Source organism: Pristis pectinata, chromosome X, assembly GCF_009764475.1.
Source record: "Pristis pectinata isolate sPriPec2 chromosome X, sPriPec2.1.pri, whole genome shotgun sequence".
In the NCBI taxonomy this organism is placed as follows: domain Eukaryota; kingdom Metazoa; phylum Chordata; class Chondrichthyes; order Rhinopristiformes; family Pristidae; genus Pristis; species Pristis pectinata.
Window position 1 is genome coordinate 10690153 of NC_067450.1, and position 22000 is coordinate 10712152.

The 22000-nt window shown below is 41.0% G+C and overlaps 1 protein-coding gene across 5 annotated transcripts in view; it reads right to left on the bottom strand.

The window, feature by feature from the left end:
• The window catches only part of LOC127567007 (R3H domain-containing protein 2), a 200485-nt gene that overhangs the window by 42017 nt on the left and 136468 nt on the right, over window positions 1-22000 (bottom strand). For 3 of the 5 annotated variants that reach the window (XM_052009616.1, XM_052009615.1, XM_052009617.1), the window contains 2 exons: window positions 16303-16404; window positions 3698-3928 (listed from right to left, as the gene is read on the bottom strand). In XM_052009616.1, coding sequence (XP_051865576.1) covers window positions 3698-3928; window positions 16303-16404 — 333 coding nt within the window. The remainder of the gene's footprint in view (window positions 1-3697; window positions 3929-16302; window positions 16405-22000) is intronic. The other 2 variants (XM_052009619.1, XM_052009618.1) reach the window with 1 other exon arrangement.

The window sequence follows — 22000 nt, forward strand, 5'->3', positions numbered from 1 at the left end:
ATTGAATTTATTCTCATGAAACTGCTGCCCATCCATCTTTTCTCCCCTCAGGTACTTCTCCTCTCTCAAGATCCCCTTAATCTGTTTGTCCACCCAAAACCTTCACCTCCATTTCCTTGGACATGTTGCAGCTGAACATGTATTTGAGGTCAGCCCCTTTGCCTTGACTACCTCAACACATTTCTAGGCAACCTTCCTTGTTCTACCCTCCATAAACCTGGTCATCCAACACCCTGCTCATCATGACCTCCCTTACACCAAGTCCCATATTCACCCATCATACTCATACTTGCTGACCCACTTGGTTAAGAGCAATGCCTCAATTTAAAACATGCTTATTTTTATTTGCAAAGCCACCCACGGCTTCATCAGTCCTCATCTCTACAACCTCCTCTAGTCCTACAACACTGAGATGTGCTCCTCCAATTCATACTTCTTATCGTCACCAAAGTTAACTGCTCCACTACTGGCAATGGTGCTTACAGATGCCAAAATCCTAAAACTGTAGAATTCCCTCTTTAAGTCCCTCTACCCCTCTCACGTTGAAGATGTTCTTAAAATCTCTTTGTCCAAACTTTCAGTTATTTTCCCTAATATGGCACAGGATCACATTTTATTTGATAACCTTTCTCCAAGGTACCTCGGAACATTGTTTTTTTTATATATATTAAAGGTGCTGTATAATTGCAAGGTGTTTGGTGCTATTCTCCACCTGATCTGCACAATGAAGAATTGCAGACTGCAAAATAGATTAGTGAATACATTTTATTCAGTTGTGTTGTGATAAACCATTCAATGTGCTTGTTTAATGCCTTTGCCTTTATTTATTGTAAACTTTCTGTACTGCTTCTGCATGGACAGTGCTAATAAGTTTGTCTCCCAGTTGAGTAGCACAGTGGGTGATTCCACAATTAACTGATAAGCTGTAGGGAATACAGTTGAGTTGCTACTTAACTGGGCCTGGATCAATGCCAAGGCTTCTTTACTGCTGTGGTTGCAACTCAATCAATACTTTCAAAGACAGCACATCCCTATGCAGGTTCAGTATTTAAGCCGCTCCTGTCGTAGCCTTCACGTGGGCCTGCAGGACAGTATTTCACAATGTCTGCCCATCTGCCTGAACATAGATCAGTGGGCATTCATGGGTTATATGAATCCCTCCCTCATGACTGTTTCTAGTTGGACTTACTGAAGCAGGCTTGACTGCAATTTGAGGCTCTTATGAGAAATGAAGGAGCAATCACAAGATGTGCTTCTACTGTACAAGCATGTATAACTGAAGTCGCCAAAGCAGGTACAACTCACGTGATCTTTTAGAAACTGCCTTGCAGACAACTGTTATTTCATGACCTCTCTCAGGTGGAAAATAACAGTACATATTTTGGTGCTGAACTTCCCCACAGAATCCAGACTATCTTTCAAAGTAAAACTGTTTTAGTGGTCTACTAGTCTCTGTGTTAAAGCAGGCCCAAAGTGTGCATCTAATGAAGGGCATACACAACACTGGGCATCTGCCCAAAGCTTGCTCAATGTAATGAGCTACTTCTGCTATACTGTGCACATGTGAGCCAGTGTCTGGTTGAAGTAGAGATGTTGATGGTTGTTACTTGGTAAGTGGTATGCTCTAGTTTCAGCCGTTGAATGAGTAGATCCGCCTTGCTCTGTGAAGAGAGCACATGGTACATTATGAGTAAATTAAGACAATTATTTCATTAGATATGCACGGTCATTGTAATTCAGTTACAGATTTGTACAGATTCACTGTGTAAATATAAAAAATATCTTAAAATAGGGTACATACCACAAGAATTGCATTCTCCTCCAATCTCCACAAACCCCATGCTTTCCAGCTTGCCCTGCTGAACAGAACTGCAACAGTTTACTTCTAAGGAATGAGGTGTTTGCCATCTGGGGCTCTGCCCACCTGTTCCAGGTTGCCACCATCCATATATGCAAACATAGAGTTTAAAGACAAGAGCATTGGGGATTGAGACAGCGTGCTTACAAACATGCAAATTCTCCCTGGAGTACATTCTTCATCTCATCACAGCATATAATGCAATTTGCGCAACTTGCTCTCTCATTTTTCAGAATCAGAATCAGGTTTATGATCACTGACATGTCGTGAAATTTGTTGTTTTGCAGCAGCAGTACAGTGCAAGACAAAATTACTAAAAGTTACCAAAAAAATTAGTGCAGAAGAGGAATAACGAGGTAGAGTTCATGGGTTCATGGACCATTTTGAAATCTGATGGCGGAGGGGAAGAAGCTGGTCCTAAGACATTGAGTATGGGTCTTCAGGCTCCTGCACCTCCTCCCTGGATGGTGACGGTCCTTAGTGATGGATGCCACTTTCTTGAGGCACCGCCTCTTGAAGATGTCCTCAGTGGTGGTGAGGGTTGTGCCCGTGATGGAGCTGGCTGAGTCTACAACCCTCTGCAGCCTCTTTTGATCCTGCACATTAGAGCCTCCATACCAGGCTGTGAGTGCAATGCCTTTAGGATACTCTAACCTTAATTACTTTTCTTCTTATATGCAAAGGTCTTGTTCCTACTTTAAGACAGTCCTTAAAATTTATTGCTTTGACCAAACTTCTGGTATCTTGTATGGCTTGGTATCAAATTTGTGTTTGAAAATACTCCCATGAAATCCCTTGGGATGGTTAACTTTAAAAGCAAGATGCTGCTTTCAACATCAAGACCGTCCTGCACAATGGGTCTTGACTTGTCAATTTGAAAACGCACTTGGCATAGAATCCTTGCGTGCAGCAGATACAGGAAACTTTCAACCCGATCATCTTGGGTTGGATTAAAACGCAGATGCAAGAGTTAAACCAAATGACCCAACTAGTCACTACCAAGGTAGTTAAGAAAACTAAAAATTCTTTGAATAAGTCTGGTAGAAGTGGCAAGACCAAAGGGTAGGCACCACTAAAATTTACAACATAACATATAACTTATAATAGCTTTGCCAAAGCAAAAGGATTAGATTTATTTTGACCCTGGTAAAAAGTAAGGGAGAGGCAGTTAAAACGTCTGGGGTATTTTCCTGCCTTGACCAACTTCAAGATTAAATGGACACCTGCCCTCAGGTGATGGTGTGTTCTTTAAATATACAGATTTGGCACCAGTGTCATAAAGAGGTCCTGATCTGTAATTTTAAATCATAAGCTTGACATGGAAAACTAGAAGTGGTTTCCCTGCCAGGTCAAACTTGCAGGGAACCAGAACAAAGAGCTAGAAAAACAGCAAGATACATTTTAACAAAAATAAATTGTCCGTTTGGATCAGAAAGAACAGCAATGAGCCTTGATTCAGGTGACTACTTGACCAGAGAAGTCATCAAAACCTGTCCAATCCTGTTCTCAAACAATTACTTAAATGCATTTTCCACGAAGAGGCACTGGATAATTTCAGGAGTAGAAATTGTGGCTGGTTTTCTTCTCTCCTCTCCAGAGTAACTTACCATTACTGTAGCCAAGATCACAAAGTCGGAAATGAAAACTAGGACCTTCTTGGTCCATACCGAGCAATATATTTACTTGCAGACACACCTGGAAACCCTGAAAGATCTCTGGTACTGGATTTTAGGGAAATGTACGAGATATCATTTATATCATTGTAATAGAATTCTGATGTGTACCAAATAATTGCTCTTACGTTTCGAACACCAAAAAAATACGTAACAAAGAAGGTACCTGCTGGGGAGGCTGTATATAACCCTGAGGCTGAAGCACCTGCTGAGGTGTAGGATGTCCAGATGTTGAATACGGAGGAGCAGAGAGAGACTGCCCTGGGGAAGCTATGATGTAGCCAGGCTGCTGGGACATCACTGGGGCTTGAAATACAGCAGAGGTAGTCTCAGGAGCTTCGGCAGAACCCTGGCGACTGAGAGTCATCTGTCCAAATTGGTTGCCAAGATCTTCAGGCTAGTTTGCACAGAAAAATTGAATTACCCACGATTTATCTTCAGAACTTGAATAATAGATCTGATTAAGTAAACCTTCAGACAACAGAAATCTATTATTTTATTTGATCCCCTTCATTTTCACAAAGCACAAACAACGTTAGAAAAACTGAAGTAGTTTATTGATACTGGCAATGATACAAATTATGCTAGAACTGATGTTCCGCTGCTCCTACATAGCTTCAGTTCAAACACAAATTAATTAGTTTTGTTCTGTGAATTTAAGTGATGGAATAACTTAATACTGGAGACAGTGAAAAACAAGGTACATCCTATTGAATTTCACTGTATAAGGAGGCCAATCAGCCTACCACACCTGTGCTGAGCTGTCAAACAAGAAGCTATCCTTAACCCCTCTGCCCTCTCAATACACCCTTGTTTTCTTTTTTTTCCAATGTTGTCCACTTCCCTTTCAAAAGATTCTTGAAAAATAAACGTGCTAACTTCTTCTCTTGATAACAATCTTATACTTATGTTCACTGATTACCTACGTACTGACCAATGAAAATATTTTTCTCAATTTAGTTCACCTCAACTCTTCATAATTTTAAACCCCCATATCACCCATTTCTCCTGAAAATTGTTCAACTCTCTCTGGTCTTTCCTGGCATCTTAAAGTCTTGGTATCATTCCAGCAAATCTCATTTGAAATATCTTCAAGATCTCAACAGAGTGGGATGCCCAAAATTTGATACAATCACCTGGAATTCACAAAGAGTTTTTCCACAATCTTTTGCCATAAACTTAACAGAAACAACAGACAACTATCATAATGGCTAAAAACAGCTGTTCATGCCGATTCTAGATTAGTTTACAATGCTATGGGCAGGAATTATATAGAAATTCTCCACTGCACTACAAAGAAACTAATGAGTTACACAGATTTAGCATTATGGTATTTATACTTACCCTTATTTATAAAAACTTGGATCAAGTCTGTGCTTTTACACCTCTATCAACTTGATATCTGACTTTTATGAATTATATATTTGGATTTTGGTGGGTCTACTCCTTTTAAAAGCTTGACCATTTAGTGTCTATGTTCTCTTTCTTTCTCTCAAAATGTTCTCTAAAACAAATATTGCAAGTATAGTTGCAAAGTCATTTGAAATAGCATGTCCTGCGTGGTAGATAATCAAGAGAAAGGCAGTTATTTTGTACAGAGCTCTCTGTTATGTATTAGTGGTAAAAGGAGAAATGCTGTCAGTAGCACTGCTCATACTAGACAGAGCTACTTCTGGCAATGTTATTTAACACACAAATTCAAGTGGATTCTTCAGTGATCTAAATCCTTTACATAATGCTGGTGTAAACTAGCAAGATAGCACATGGTTTCTCCATGGTTAGAGAGGGCACAAAAAAATATTGTAAGTGTTGCAGATCAGTGGGATGACATGTGTCTTCCAATGCCATGCCACAGAAGTAGCACTAATGTACCAACTTATTGGTTTAAATTCTGCTTCGGGTCACAATGTCACTAACCCTCCTGGAAAAATCCAGTTGTCATCATCAATGTGGGAACCAGCGACACAGACAGGACAAAGGAGGTTGTTCTGCTGAAGGAATATGAGCAGCTGGGATCCAAATGAAAAAGAACCACAAAAGGTAACAGTCCTTGGATTAGTACCCAAGCCACTTGGACATTGGCAGAGAGCCAATAAAGTCAGAGTTGAATGTGTGGCTCAAGGACTGACACAGGGAAGTGGATTCCTATTCAAAGGGCACTGACACCAATACTGGGGAAAGAGGAAGCTGTTCTGTTGCGACAGGCTTCTCTTGAATCAGGCTGGAGCCAGTGTCTTAGCTAATGGAATAACTAGGGCTGTAGATAGGCTTTAAACTAAACAATGTGCAGTCTTTTGTTTATTCATTTTTGTGATGCAAGTGTTGCTGGAAATTTATTGCCCATCCTTAAATGCCCTTGAGAAGGTGGGGGAAGCCACCTTCTTGGAACGCTGCAGTCCTTCTGGTGAAGGTGCTCCCATGGTGCTGTTGGGGAGGGAGTTCCAGGATTTAGACCAAGTGACGGCAAAGGACTGGCCACTTATGTCTGAGTCACGAGGATGTGCAGCTTGGAGGGGAACCTGCAGATGGCAGTGATCCCATGCACCTGCTGCCCTGGTCCTTCTTGCTGGTAGAGGTTGTGGGTTTGGAAAGAGCTGTCACAGTCACCTAGGTGAGTAACTGCAATCCACTTTGCAGATGGTTCATTCTGCAGATACCATGCATTGGTGACAGAGGGAGTGAATGTTTAGGGTGGTGGACCGAGTGCCAATCGAGCAGGTTGCTTTGTTCTGGATGGTGTAGAGTTTCTTGAGTTGTAGGTGCAGCACTCATTCAGGCAAGGGGAGAATATTCCGCCATGCTCCTGGTTCGTACCTTGCTAATAGCGAAAAAAACTTTGGAGTGTCAGGGAGTAAGTCATTTGCCACAGGATATCCAGTCTCTGACCTGCTCTTGGGAGTCACAGTATCTACACCACTGGTCCATCTGAGTTGCTGATCAACGGTGACCCCAGGACAGTGATGGTGGGGGATTAGGCAATGGTAATCCCATTGAACATCAAGGGCAGGTGGTTATCTCTCTAGTCACTGCTTGCCCTGAATGGTACTTGCTACTCTTCAGCCCATCCCTGAATGTTGTCCAGGTCTTGCAATCATCTGCAATAATGGAAGGAAGGTCATTGATGAAGCAGCTGAAGATGGTTGGGCCTTGGACACTGCTCTTGCAGGAGTGTCCTGGGGTTAGAATGATTGACCTCCAACAACCACAAGCATCTTCCTTTGTGCGAGCTATGACTCCAACCACTGGAGTGCTTTTCCTTTGACACCCATTGACTTTCAGTATTACCAAGGCACCTTAATGTCAAGGTGTGATCACTCCTATCTCATCTCTGGAATTCAGCTCTTTGATTCATGTTTGGACCAAGGCTGTGATAAGGTCCAGAGCCGAGTGGTCCGAGCAAAATCCAAACCAGGCATGTTATTGGTAAGTGTCACTTGATAGCACTGTTGATGATATCATTATCCTGATGACTGAGAGTGGATTGATTGGGAGGTAATGAGCCAGATTGGATTTGCTCTGCTTTCTGTGAACAGAACATACCTGGGCAATTTTCCACAATGTTGGGTAAATGCCAGAGCTGTGTCTGTACTTGAACAGCTTGTCTAGAGACACAGCCAGTTCTGGAGCACAGGTCTTCAATACTACAGCTGGGATGGTGTCTGGTCCCGTGGCCTTTACTGTATCCAGTGCTCTCAGCTGTTTCTTGATATCGATATTTCTGAAGTGAATCGAATTGACTGGAGTTTGGTTTCTGTGAAGGTGGGGATCTCAGGAGGGAGCAGAGATGGATTATAATTCTGCACTTTGGCTGAACACGGTTGTGAATGCTTCAGCCTCCTCTCTAGTGTCAAAATGCTGGGCCCCACCATTGATGAGGATAGGGATGTTCTTGCAGACTCCTCCTCCACCTAGCTGCTTAATTGACCACCACCATTCACGAACTGATGTCGTGGGACAGCAGAGCCTCAATCTGATGTGTTGGTTGTGGGATCGCTTGGCTCTGTCATAATCTGTTTAGCACACATGTCCTGTATTACAGCTTCATTACCCTGGCACCTTATCCTAGCATGCCCTTCTGAACTTTTCATTGAAGGTGGGTTGATCCCCTGGATTGACAGTGAAGGATATGCCGAGCCGTGAGGTTAAACATTGTGGGGATGGACATTTCTACAGCTCCTCATGGATGCTCAGGTCTGTGCTGGGTCTATCTCAGTTAGCACAATTGCAATGCCACACAAAACAATGAAGAGAGTCCTCAATGTGAAGACAGGACTCTGTCTCCACAAGGACTGTGTGGTAGTCACTTCTACCAATGCTATTCTGGACAGATGCATCTGTCACAGCTAGACTGGTGAAGACAAGGTCAAATAGTTTATACCTGGTGTTGGTTCACTCACTACCTGCTGCAGACCCATTCTGGCAGCTCCATCCTTCAGGACTAGTCCAGATTGGTCAGTGGTGGTGGGGTGCATGCAGGCGAGGGGTGCATGTGGGTGAGAGGGCGCGGATGAGCAGTGATAGAGAGAGTGGTAGATAGATTAGTGTAAAGGGAAATGTGGAAAGTTTAAGGGAAAGAGCAAGGAAGTAGTTCAGGGTATTGAAATGGGCAATGATAATCAGATTCTGTCAGGAAGGGACAGACTATACAAATGTATGAGGTTACCTCCAGTTACCATGGGGTAAAATGGCTCAAAGACAAAACCGAATGCTTTTTAGCTGAATGCATGCAGCATTCATCATGAGATAGGTGAATTAATAGCAGTCTCATAGCCATTATGGAGAGGTGGTTGCAAAGTGACCACAGTTGGTAATTAAATATTCCAGGACATTTTCAGAAGAAATAGGCAAAATGGAAAAGTGGGGTAGCCCTGATAAAAGATGATCACAGAAAGTCACTAGAGAGAAAGGATCTGATCTTGGAAAATCAAGAATAAGCAATAGTTGGAATGGAGCTAAGAGGCAGAAAACATTGGTAGCCACAATTTTGGTGTTTGCACAATATTTAAAGGACAAGCAGTGTATACAAGTGTTTCCAATTATGAATTTAATATTATGTTGTAATGCACAAAGGAAAGGAATAATTGGCTCACACAGAAGCACAGAGTGGTGGATAGAAATACAGCTGTCTGTTACATGCTCTATTTGTTATTCAGCTCTATTGACTTCAAAGGATTGCTACTTAGCTAAGATGAAGTTCTAATATGAATGATGTGAACACATTGATGCAACTAAAAGATGTAAGCAATGAATAGCATGGATCAGTGGTCTACGACGCAAGCACAGCCTATCAAGAACTCTGAAATTAAAACAGATTTCTTTGATTTACTTGCTTACTGTGGGTAGCACAGTCGTGCAGCAGATGCTGCTGTCTCACATGGCCAGGTTCAATCCAGACCTTGGGTACTGACTGTGTGGAGTTTGCATGGTGTCTCCCTGTCACTGCGCGAGTCTCCCCTTCCCAGACCCCTGGATTCTGCAGTTTCCTTCCACATCCCAAAGACATGTGGGTTGGTGGATTCAATGGGCTGAACAGCCTCCTTCTACATCATAACAAAATATGAGAAATCACAGCACAGGAATCCTGAGCCCCATTCCCCTGTAGCACTGCATCCTATTCTCTCTCTCATCTGCCCGTCAACTCCCCTTTAGTTCTTTTCCCACTTTTAGTAATTTAAAGCAGCCAGTTAACCTACCAACACATCTTTTGATGTGGGAGCAAACCAGAGCACCCAGTAAAAGCCCACGTGGTCACGGGGAGAATGTGCAAACTCCATGCATGTCAGAATCCGACCAGAGTCTCTGGAGCTGGAAGGCAGCAGCACTAACTGCTATGCCACTGTGTTACTCCAGCACCACTAACTTTTCCTATTTATTATTCAGGGTCATTGATGCGAAAGGTTAACCCTGTTTCTCCCTCCACAGATGCTGCCCGACCTGCTGAGCACTTCCAGCAATGTTTTTGTTTCATTTTCCAGCAACTACTGTTTTTCGCTTTTCTTAGGATCTCATTGAACTCAGTCTAATATTCTAATTTGTGCCAAATTCTTTTTCGTCTGTCTGTGCCTGTTTTTGCTTAATAACATAGCATAGACATGATTGCTGATATTAATGAACAATGCTTAATATGTTTGTTGTAACATTGTCTAGTTATTTTTATTGCAGAAATTAGCCTATTAAAATGAACTGGACAGATGAATCTTACTCTATTCCATTACCTGCTCTTTAGGACCTGTCCAGTATGAAAATATATATGACTCTATGACTTTAATATTTGTCTCAAACCTAACCCAACAGAGATCGGAGACTTTACATCAATCTTTGAGCAGAATTGAATTCATGCAATGGAGCAAGTTCTGGGGCCACATATAATGCAGGAATAGGAGCCAACTTTTCATACTTTTGGTCTCCAATGGTACAACAAAATGCAGCTTTTCCAGATCTCAGTATGCTAGACTTACTAATATGCAGAGTAAGTAGAATGAAAGAAAAGAGCTTTCAATAGGTTGGCTTTAATACTGTAAAGCAGATGTATATGGAATGTTTCGCACTTGGAATACTTCATGTTTTGGAAAACTTCAGCAGAACATCTGGATCACGTGGAACCTGCCGCACAACAGGGTTACTGTGAAAACTTCTCTCAGGAATACTGTTTAATTAATTGGCTAATAAATGACATAGCTGAAGTAAAGACAGAGTCGCTATAACTGACCTCAGAACTTCGGAGTTGGGAGGAGAAACATTGGTCACAATTCTTGCTGCTAACCTAGTGAGCCAGGTTGGAAGTACAGACATTTGGAATTTGACTGAGGATGGGAATGCAGTATCTCACAAGAGTGTTACGTTTATTCTCCAAGGATGAAGAGCATCGCAGCCTGTGAAAATTTACTAATGGGTACACAATGCAAAATAGGAACAACAGGGAACTACTACAAATGTTACAGCCATAAAACCACCACACTCCCAAAATGTGTTTTATGCAACTTATGGAATTCAATTTTATTGTTAACTTGTTTCACTCATTCCATTTTAAGTACCCCTTAATTCCTTATTTCTGTTAAATACAAAAATTCTGATTCATGCGTGTGAATCTAGTCTTAAGGGGATGCAATCATGCTCAACTTTATGAATGGTAATTATGTTGATAAGGACTGCAGTCCTTGTGTCATCATCAGTCCCAACTGTACAGTTGTCTGAAGGGAGGACAGTAATGCTACACCATTAGGATAATCTCCAGAGGACCCAATATAGTTTTATACTATTGCCCTTTAGGCCTTATTCTACCTATGCTCGGGGACTGCAATCATACCCCAAACTACTGCTGCCAAATTTGAAGAGCAATTACATGCAAGTTAGAGCTATACTCTTCATGAAGTCTTTGTTAACAAGTGATGCAGTTGCACACCTGGGTGGAAGTGCTGATTGCAATATTAAATATTCTCTGTAAGCTATCAAGTATTCTCGTTCGAATGCATAGTATTGCACATTCTCTTATGAACTTTTTCCTTGCTTACCAAGATGAGGGATGGTAATAATAGAGATTAGATCCTGTTTTCTTTAACCTGATTAGAAGCTGAGGAATTCTCCTTCAACTTCACTGCAATCTCAAAACTGCTCACCAGAGTGTAATATATTTTGCTCCCACATCAGGTTCATTATGGTCTCTGGGTATAAGAGAAAGAGAAATAGAGGACAATTTTTTGCTGTGCAAACTGGAAAAAGACAGCTAAAATCGTTTCACGCCAGACTCATTCCTGTACAATTTACGTTATACTTCAAGACCCAACTCCCATGTTACAAGAGCTTTCCATGTGCCATTTTTGCAATTAACAGTATTCCTTGAGAAATTATCTACAGGTAAACAAATGAACAAAAAGTGGTGAGGCTGATAATCTAAGCTACATTTAAACATGCACACTGGCATGGCAAATTCATCACCAGTTTCCTCCTCTTTGTAACTATCATGGTAAGAAACACTAATGCTGTGGACATCAACCACCCCTGGGGAAAGTAGAACACAACTGGATAGAGTAAGAGCTAGATAAAAAAAAAATAGGTCATGGTAGCATAGTGGTTAGCACGACACTATTACAGCGCCAACAATCGGGGTTCGATTCCCGTCGCTGTCTGTAAGGAGTTGGTACGTTCTCCCGTGTCTGCGTGGGTTTCCTCCGGGTGCTCCGGTTTCCTCCCACATTGCAAGGATGTATGGGTAGGTTAATTTGGGTTTAAAATGGGCGACACGGACTCGTTGGGCCGGAAGGGCCTGATACCATGCTGTAAATAAAATTTAAAAATTTAAATTTAAAGAGCCCTTCAAACCTGTTCTCCTATTCAAAAGGGTTGTGGCTCATCCTGTAGCTCAAGCCCATGTTTCCATCTTATCCCCATATCCCTTTATTCCTAAAGCATTCAAAATTCTATCACTTAGCCTTGAATATACTAACAACTAAACAACTATAGCCCTCTATAGTAAGGAAAACTTGCAAAAGAAACTTCTCCTGATCTCAGTCCTAACTGGTCAGTTTCCCTTATCCTAAAACTCTGTCCCATAGTTTTAGACACTCCAAACTTAGAAAGCAGTCTCTCAGCATTCAGCCAATCTTATAATTTTTGATCAAATCACCTCTCATTCTTCTGCACTCCAATCAGTGCAACTCTACTCAGCTATTCATTTTCTCATTGTGGGACAACCTTCTCATCCCAGGAATCAATCTAGTAAATCTACACCATACCACCTCCAAGGCAAGTATCTGTCCTCAGGTACACAGGCCAAAGCTACACACTTGTACACCAGATGTGGTCTTACTAAAACTGTATACAGATGCAGGTGGATTTCCTTACACTTGCACCCAAAGGCTTTTGTAATAAAAACTAGCATAATATTCACATTTTTACTACTTGGTGCACTTGCACGTTAACCTTCTGTATTTCTCATACCAGCACTACCAGTTCTGTGTATACCAAAATTTACCATTTACTTAACACTTAAAAATTTATTCTGCTTTGCTATTCTTTCTACCAAAATGAATATCCTCACATTTTCCCATATTTCCTAGTAATGATTCTTGTGGCACACCATGTGTAACGGCCTGCCAATGTGAAAATTACATTTTTTCCCCCTACAGTTTTTTGCCCTTTAGCCAACACTCTATCCATGATAATATATTATTTCAAATCCTGCGAGGTCATATTTTATATAACAACTCTTACTGTGCAGCATCCTCACAGATACTTTTCAAAAATCCAGTTTGACTATATTCACTGGTCTTCTCTTAACTATGCTGGCTGCATCTTAGAGTCATAGAGTTTGGCCCAACTGGTCCATTCCGAACAAGATGCTGATCTAAGCCAGTCTCATTTGCCTGCGTTTTGCCCATATCCCTCTCAACCTTTCCTATCCATGTACCTGTCCAAGTGTCTTTTAAATGTTGTTATTGTACCTGCCTCACCCACTTCCTCTGGCAGCTTGTTCCATATACACATCACCCTCTGTGTGGAAAAACTTGCCTCTCAGGTTCCTATTAAATCTTTCTCTTCTCACCTTAAACCTATGCCCTCTGATTCCCTTTCCCCAGGAAAAAGACTGTATGCATTCATCCTATCTATGCCCCTCGTGATTTTATACAACCCTGTAAAGTCACCCTTCAGTCTCCTACATGCCAAGGAATAAAGTCTTAGCTTACCCAACCTCTTCCTATAACTCAGGCCCTTGAGTCCCGGCAACACTCATAAATCTTCTCTGCACTCTTTCCAGTTTAATGGCATCTTTCCTATAACAGGGTAATCAAAACTGTACATAACACTCCAGGTGCGGGCTCACCAACATCTTGTACAACTGCAATATACCATGTCACTCCTTGATTCAATGCCCTGACTGATGAAGGCCAGTGTGCCATATGCCTTCACCACCCTGTCTACCTGTGACTACCTGTGATACATGATTTTTCTTTCATAAAATCATGCTGATTCTGCCTAATTACATGATTTTTCTAAGTGCTTCAGCATTTTCCCCATGTCTGATGTCAAACTAATAGTTATATCGGTCCCTATTTTCTCTCTCCCTCCTTTCATGAATAGCAATCTTACATTTGCTCTCTTCTAATCTGCTGGGACTGTTCCAGGATCTATAGAATTTAAAAAACATTAATCCATCCATCCATCATCACTACAGACACCTATTTTATAGACCCAAGGATGCAGGCCATCTGGAGCAGGGGATTTGTCAGCTGTCAGTCTCCTTGATTTCTCTAGTAGTTTCTCATTCAAATTAAATCAATCATTATCAAAATTAGTGCAAAATTCTATCATATTGTGATGAGTTTTAATGAATTGCACATAACTAAACCTAAAATAATTTGTTCCCTAGCCAATCCTATAGTGGAAACTGCTCTGAATGATTCCTTCAAACTACAGTTGCCAATTTGACTTGTCCAGTTTGTATGAAGATTAAAGATCACCCCACACCACCCAACCCCCCAACAATTATTGTATCATCTTTGCTACAAACTTATTTCTTGATATATATTTTCTTCACCAGTGTGGTCATTGTTCAGTGGTCTATAAATTATTCCTAATGTGCTTTGTTAGTCTCTGTTATTTCTCATCTCCAACTTTAGGGATTTCACTACCAGTTCTTTAGAGCCCAACCATTCTTTGTTACTCCTGATATATTACTTTTTAATCAGGACTCCCACTTCTCTCCCCAACTTTCCCCCCCTCCTCCCTATTTTATTTTCCCTCTCCAAATGTCAAGTTGCTTGAAATATTTAGTTTCCAGACTTGGTCACCATGCAACCACATTTCATTATCAACCTCAGGGCAGCGCATCCTACATTATTTTCCATTTTACACAATAACCGCTGTTATGCTCAATTAAAATGATATTTTAGTACTGAACTAGGGCTGATATGCAGGCAAGATAAAGACAGCTCAGTTATTTCACACAAGACTCTTACATATGAACAGAAGGTTCTTTTATCCCATCAGTGTGGCCTGGATCTGAACTCCAATCTAGGTTGTAAAGTGAAAGGCTAATGTCTAACCCAGTTCCCTGTACAACAGTTTCACAACTCATAACCCACCTTTCTGATTTGGATTTATCGACAAAGGGTTATTTTTACTTAAGACATGATATCACCTGTGAGTGGTTTGTCAGGATTTACTTTCACTCATCCGGTACTCTGATTAGAACTTCAGTGACTGAATGAGATCACATTAAACAAACAATAGTACCATCACCTGACTACTTTATCTGGGTCATCTGATTGCTATTTACTGAATTTAGAGCACAGGCACAGCAAATTAGTTTGAGAAGCAGCTTCAGGTTCTAATTTGGGATGTGCCAATAATGTATAAATGTTTTCCTTCTGAACAGCATATGTCTGTCCTATTACTGATCAACTTGTTAATACCCATGTAACTGTAACTTGTAAACTTTTATTTTTAACTTTGGCATGCTATGTATTAAATGAATCCGCAGGGTCCCTTGCACAGTTAATCACTTCCTCCCCAATAATATATCCTCATGTTGGAGGCATGAAGCTGAGATATCTGCAAACCACTCTATTTGCTTGTTGCTCAAATTATTTACTCTACTTAACATTTTCCATGTGACTTTATTCTGTAAATGCACTTTTATGCATTTGAGTCACAATTTGATTGATGACATCTTGAGATTTTGAAAAATATTATTCATTACTGTTTAAAGAAAAAGAACGACAGAAAATCAGCACAGAAGACAAGCGTGCAGAACTATACACTGGATTAATGACTTCTAAAGAAAAAAAAGACATTTTTTTTCCTCTTTTTGAAGAAACTGTTAAGTCATACTGCAGCACCTTACCCAGGTGGCTACCTTTGAGCAGGACTACACAGAAGATGTTGAAGGAACAAATTATAGAATGAAAGGTTGGCCTGCATTTACATCTATTCCTATTCTGATTGAACATCCACACAATTTCCAGCAGTATTCACTTAGGATAGTCATCCAAGGCAGGAAACCTTGCCAATTTTTCCCCTTCCCAGTTTAGGATATTGAATCTATTCCTACAACCTTAACCCTGGCTGAGATTAGCTTAGCTCAGAGCAGGAAATGAACCCAGGGCCTTATTTGCCTATGTGACCAAGTACCACGATGGACAGGGCATTTATCTAATGTGCCAGGGTGAGATTTCTATCTGAGTACATCTGTGTTATAAAGTCAGAATTACTGGTAAATTCATTTCAGTACTGCAAATGCTGATTCTTTAATGATACATTTATATGGTTTGCAATATCAATCACTAGAACAAGAAATTATTAATGGAGATGTAGGCTTGGGATGATGAGCAGTGATGAAAGCAGCACAGCAAGGTCCTTTTGCCACATTGCATCTCAGCAGGTAAACACAACCCATTAGCAATTTTGTACAGCTGGACAGCATTTGAATTTTCATATAAACATCTCCCCCATGTGAAGGCAGCAACTGATTTGGATGTGGAGGTAGTTTGGATAGTCACTTCTCTTTTCCCACCAAAATAATAAAGGTATAAAAACCTGAAACCATGCTTTCTCAGGAAAGGTCTGCTGGTCCGACACCCTCATGCTTCTGTTTATCACCGGAAGCAGATGGCAGAGGCCATAATATATTCAAACACTTTCTTACGATCCAATGGTATTCTTTACACATTCAACCATAATACTACGTTTGTGAAAGACTTAAGGATAGCACAGAGAAGCATGCAAATTGACACACACAGGCAAAACTAAACATACAGAACTGATAACATGTACCATAGTGTACTGCTGGGGAGGCGAGACTGGCAGGAGAACTTGGGGGCAAGAGGTCGCAGAATACTGGATAGGCTGTGCAGAGGGCTGCAGAGATGGCAAGGGCTAAGAAAGCCAACAACACAGATAAAGTATTGGAAAAAAAGAAACACAAGGTTAATGTCATCATCATCATCTCTGCACAATAATCAAACAAAAATATTAGAAGTCAAACCAATACTTCTTTTCTTTTTAGTAAAGGTATGCATTGCTTTTTTTTCTCCTCCTCAGTTACCGTTAACCTTTCTGGATCAAGTGCAAATTGCCTCCAAGAAGCTGTTGTCGACAAAGACCTCACAGCAGAGTCTGAGGCAATCTGCTAGCTGATTAGTGAATCGAATGGCATAGCCCTGTAATGACCACCAATCCCCACCACTGTAAAGCCTGATGCTAGTGCTCCATTGTGAAACCTCATGGAGTGGGCTTGCAATACTAAGATACCAAAAGCAAATCAAATATACAAGTTATTAATAAAATTATTTTTGAAAAATAAAAATTGGATAATAACACATCTGTTTTCTATGGAATGCATCTTCTCAGTGAGATGTAGACAGTACATGTGCAGAATTTGCATTTTGAATAGAGAATAGCAACCTGGAGACTCCTTAAACCAAAGTGGTATCTGAGATAACAAGCCAATGTGCTATAAAAGTTTTAAAATTAAAATTTATAAGTTAACTGTTTTGCACAAGTAAAGTCGCATTTGAAAGAGGGAAAATGTCGAGTTACCTACTGTAGGGAAAGTTTGCCAATTTTTCAGTTAAGTTCAATCTCCACAAACACCAAGAAACAAGAGTATTTTTTAAACTAATGGGGGTTGGGAAATCAAATTTTTGACTGAAGGTATTCTATTAAGACTGTTCCACTAAGCAAAATCACTGGAACTAGTCAACTTTTGATCCAGTACATACCTAATTGCTTTAGAGGGAGGTTTGGTGGGGGGGGGGGGGGGGGGGGGGGGTGGGAGGGGTGTCAGGGTCTACTCTACCATTCCTTTGATTGATGAATTTCAATTTATTTGTGGCAGACAGTTATAAAAGCTAAAATTAGATCTACTATTTCAGGAAAAAAACTTTCTGACAGGTGTTTGGTACACCTCAAGTGTCTCTGTTCCTCTTCTCCCTTTAAAGATAACAGTTAATTTATATTTCTGCCATCCAAAAATGTCACATTTCTCTGCATTAAGTTTCATCTGAAATCTACCTGTTCAAATCTACCAATCTGCTCATGTCCTTGAATCCCGATTACCTACTTTACAATTAACCACACTCGGTGCATGGTATCTACAAGTGTTGATACAGTGTTCCCTAATACCAGAGGTTCTCAAACCTTTCCTATTGCTTACCCTCCCCAGATTTGCCAGCTGCCCACATACTTCAACAGCATTCACTGGCAAGGAAGTGGTGGCGGCAATGTTGGCAGCCAGAATGTCGGGCCAGTGGGTGGAGAGGCAATGGGAAGTGGACAAAGTATTCCTGGCTGTGCAGGGAGCTGCATCTTGGGAGGCTGAGGGGGAAGATCCTGTGCAATCTGGCAGAAGCAGTGGCTGACAAGCCATTGGGCCAGCCAGAAGACCCACCTGGCTGTCACAGTCACTCCAGGTTGCCTGGCAACCATCTACTTTTCAAGCTCAGGAATCACACAAGGAGAAGGTGAGCACTGGAGGCAATGAGAGACTCAGCAAGCATAGCATCACTGCACCTCTGTCCAACCCTACCCTAACCCCTCAAGACTTCAGTCAGTACTGTTATATCTAGCTTCTCTCCCAAGACCTTCCTTGGGAGAGTCCAGCAGCTAGCTTCTGGCCTCACCATCTAGTTTCCGAACCCAACACCAGGGACTGGCAGTAGCAGTTTTTACCCAAGCTGGATGTTAGTTATCAGATCAGTCTACTGGTAAATATCCATGGCCTTGCTCTACAATGAAAATTAAATCCACCATGACACATTTTCATGATTGTTTTTAATATATATATATATATATATATATACGTACCCATACAAGCGTGAATACCAAAATTTGGAAACATCTATTGTATACTCAAGAATGCTTTTTCTAGTTGATGTAACTGAAACCAATGGTCCATTGGTGGTTAATAATATTTACCTCTTTCACATTCATAAAAAACATCCTACTCAACACTCCTTTCTGCTCAACTAGCTTCTGATCCATGTTGTCACAGCCTCTTTAATATCACATCTTAATTTTATCTACCATTACACAAGGCACTTTATCAAATGGCCTGTGAAAATTCACATACACCACGACATTTCTTTTACTTTAACACTTCATGATTTTCTCTTCGGGTTCCACTAAATATGACAGTCACAAGTTGGTCCTTTAAAAATCCATGCTGCCTGTCTAAAGTTAACCCAAACCTTTCCAGGTTAACTAGCTTTTTTTTTTGGCTAGGTCTATTGTTAACCAATTTATCCTTTTTGAACAAAGATGTAATTTTGGTGGGGATAGCTAAAAATCTGATATATAGCCAACACATACATGATTGATAACAGAATCTTTCCTTACCTCATCAAGCACAATTAATTGGATTTCTAATTTGTAGATGATTTAATAATTTACTAAGAAATTCCGTAGTCCAGACCTCCTCCTCAGAAGCCACAAATGGGTGACATTCCCATCCAAACTGCCCTCTTTCCGAGAAAAATGACAATCAACTTCAGATGAATGGGTCAGATGAATGGTAAAGTACACATTTACAGGGTGACACTGAAGCTTCCAATCCCTGCTTGTGTTGAAACCAGTACCAGGGTGAGGTGGTAATGCCATCTATTGTATTTGAGTCTACATATTAAATTGGTGAAAAGAAAACCCAATAAACCAAATACAGAAAGAAGTGAGTTATAGATCATGTGCAAACATCAAAGAGAACGCATTAGGATCAATAAGAAGACTGTAGTCTTTACTTCTCCTGAGTCCCAAGTCTTGATATCTATGCAAAATGGTCTTACAATCGAAATGGACTTCAAGTGCTGATGACTTGTGTACTGGAGTTGGCTGCTACTAGCCAAGCTCTTCCGGTGCAGTGCTGACACTGGCATCTACCCAATAATGTTGATCATTGCCCTGGTACATCCTATCCTCAGGAAAGATATGAGAAATGTAACCTTGCTAATTAATGCCCTATCAAACTCCATCCAATTAAGCAATACCTACTCACCAAAAACCTGCCCATCTATGCTCAATTTGTATTCCACCAGAATACTACAGTGCTAGATCTCATCACGGACTTGGCCTGACCTGTACAGGAGATGAGTGCTAGGAGAGAAATGAGAACAGTTGCCATCCACATTAAAGCAGCACACAAAGGAGAATGGCATCAGTGGGAGTCAAAGGGAAAACCTAACCAACGCAAAGGAAAGCGTTTTCCATAAAATTCATTCTTCAGCATCTGGGCGTCACTGGCAAGGCTGGTATTTATTGCCCATCCCTAAATGCCCTTAAAGTGAGTGGCTTGTTAGGTCATTTAAGTCAACCATATTGGTGGGTCTGCCGTCACATATAGGCCAGACTAGGTAAGGATGGCAGATTTCCTTCCTTGAAGGACACCAATGAGCCAGATGGGTTTTTAATGACACTCTAGTAGTGTTGTGATTATCATTACTAATGACTTTTTTTGTTAAAACTCCAGATCATTAATTGAATTTAAATTCCACAGTTGCCATTGGGATTTAAACTTGGGTTTCTGGATTACTGGTTAGTGCAGACTGCTAGCCCAGTAATTTAACCACTGAGCCACCACTCTTGTAGTTGCTGGAGGTCAGTTTTCATTGTCCCACACCATTCAATCATGGCTAACTAATGATAGGCAACATTCATGCCTCCCAAGTGATGAACAATTACCATCTTGAACAAGAGAAAGCCTTGTTATCGCTGCTTGGCTTTCAACAGCATCACTGCTGTGGCATCCTAAGCCAATTACTTTGTAGAATCACCATGTGGGCCAGTCACCTTGGCTTGGAGTAGAAAAAGGTTGGGTGCACCATGACAAATGGGTCACCTCCAACAAAGCATCTCCACTGTCAGCGATGTCATAGTAACTGCCAGCTGCACACATTAAAAGCACCAAGAGGTTTTATCATCTAGGACAGCGTGGTTCCCTTGATAGGTGCTCCTGCCAATGGTCACAATATCTATCAGCTCCACTAGTACACAGTGGCCAAGTGTATACTGGCTATACAATGTATTTTTCCAATTTATCAAGGTTATTTTGTCAAAACCTTCCTCCTTTGCAACCTTTACAATTGCAAAGGGCAAAAGCGAGAATGTCATAAGAACACCACTGATTCTAAATTCCTCAGCACCCTGGCGTGGAGAGAAGACTTCTTTTTCATTGTTGTTAAGTCAAAACCCTCTAATCCCCCACTAAAATTCATTGGGGGAGCATTATTAGTGCATGGACATCAAAGCAACAACCTACCACTTTTTGGGGGAATAACCAGCACAAGAGAACAGTGGTTTTAATGGGGACAAAGGCATCAAAGCTTGTGAATAGTGTGATTTGGTAGATTAATAACTGGCGAAGTGCCATGATGAATTGTGGGCTAAAGGCTAGAAAGTTGGTAATTTGAAAGGACAGAGGACGAGAGGTATTTTTTCCCCCTCAGGAATGACCCCAGAGATGTGGGGAAGATACAAGGAAATAATCAAAGGTTAATGTCTCGTCAGTGGCAGTCATGATGGTAATAGAGAAAGCACGTGAGATGGTGGCTGTGAATATAGGAAATGATAGGGAAGTTTATACATGGAAAGGGATCTGAAGAGGAATTGACGATGATGAATTGAAAGTCGAGATGTAGATTGAAATGTAAAGCCACTTGATGTGGAGGATGGGTGCGGAAAGCAGATTAGATACCTTGGTGAGAAACATTAAGATACCTGAACCTGTGCTGATGAACAATAATTTTAATTCGAAGGGAACAAGGAGTGAAATAATGGGAGATACTCATGGGAGAAGTTGCCAGAGTGTGAAACAGAACAAAATGTAGTTCAAAGAGAAGGTCAACCCCACAACCAATCTGACTTGAGCAGGGCACATGGTGGAAAATATGACCACAAGGATGTGGCACTGAAGGAAAAGGCATCAACACTCCTCAGCCACATCTCAGCAAAGGTTGTACCTTCACTGAGGTGTTGATCAGTGTTGATGTAGATCAATATTTACAATAACCTCATGGACAACAAGTGTCTTGTTCAGAAGCAGACCTCCCATTGTCAGGAATAAGATGCAGCGCAGGGCGCTGGAAGCAGATTTACTGACATAGTCACAGGGTCAGAGCGGACACTGATGAGAGGATAAGGAGGAATTTCACAAGATTAGCCAGACAGAAGAGAATGTATTGGGGAAATTGGGCTGCTGTTTAAGACTGCAACATGCCTCAATGAGCCTTTCGGAAGATGCTAAGAGAGGCACAGAGGAAAACAGAAGGATTATTTAAGAGTCAATCTTGGGACAGGAGAGCAAGAAAGATAACTAGTAAAGAATGACAGGGTTTTGAGGGGGTAGGGTAGACAAAAGGAAGGAGGTATTATAATCAGAGGGATTAAGAGAAAAAAGGAGACAAAGGACAAATTGAAGTAATAAACCAGCTTTATAAAACTCTGGTTAGGCCGCATATAGAGTATTGCATTCAATTCTGGTCAC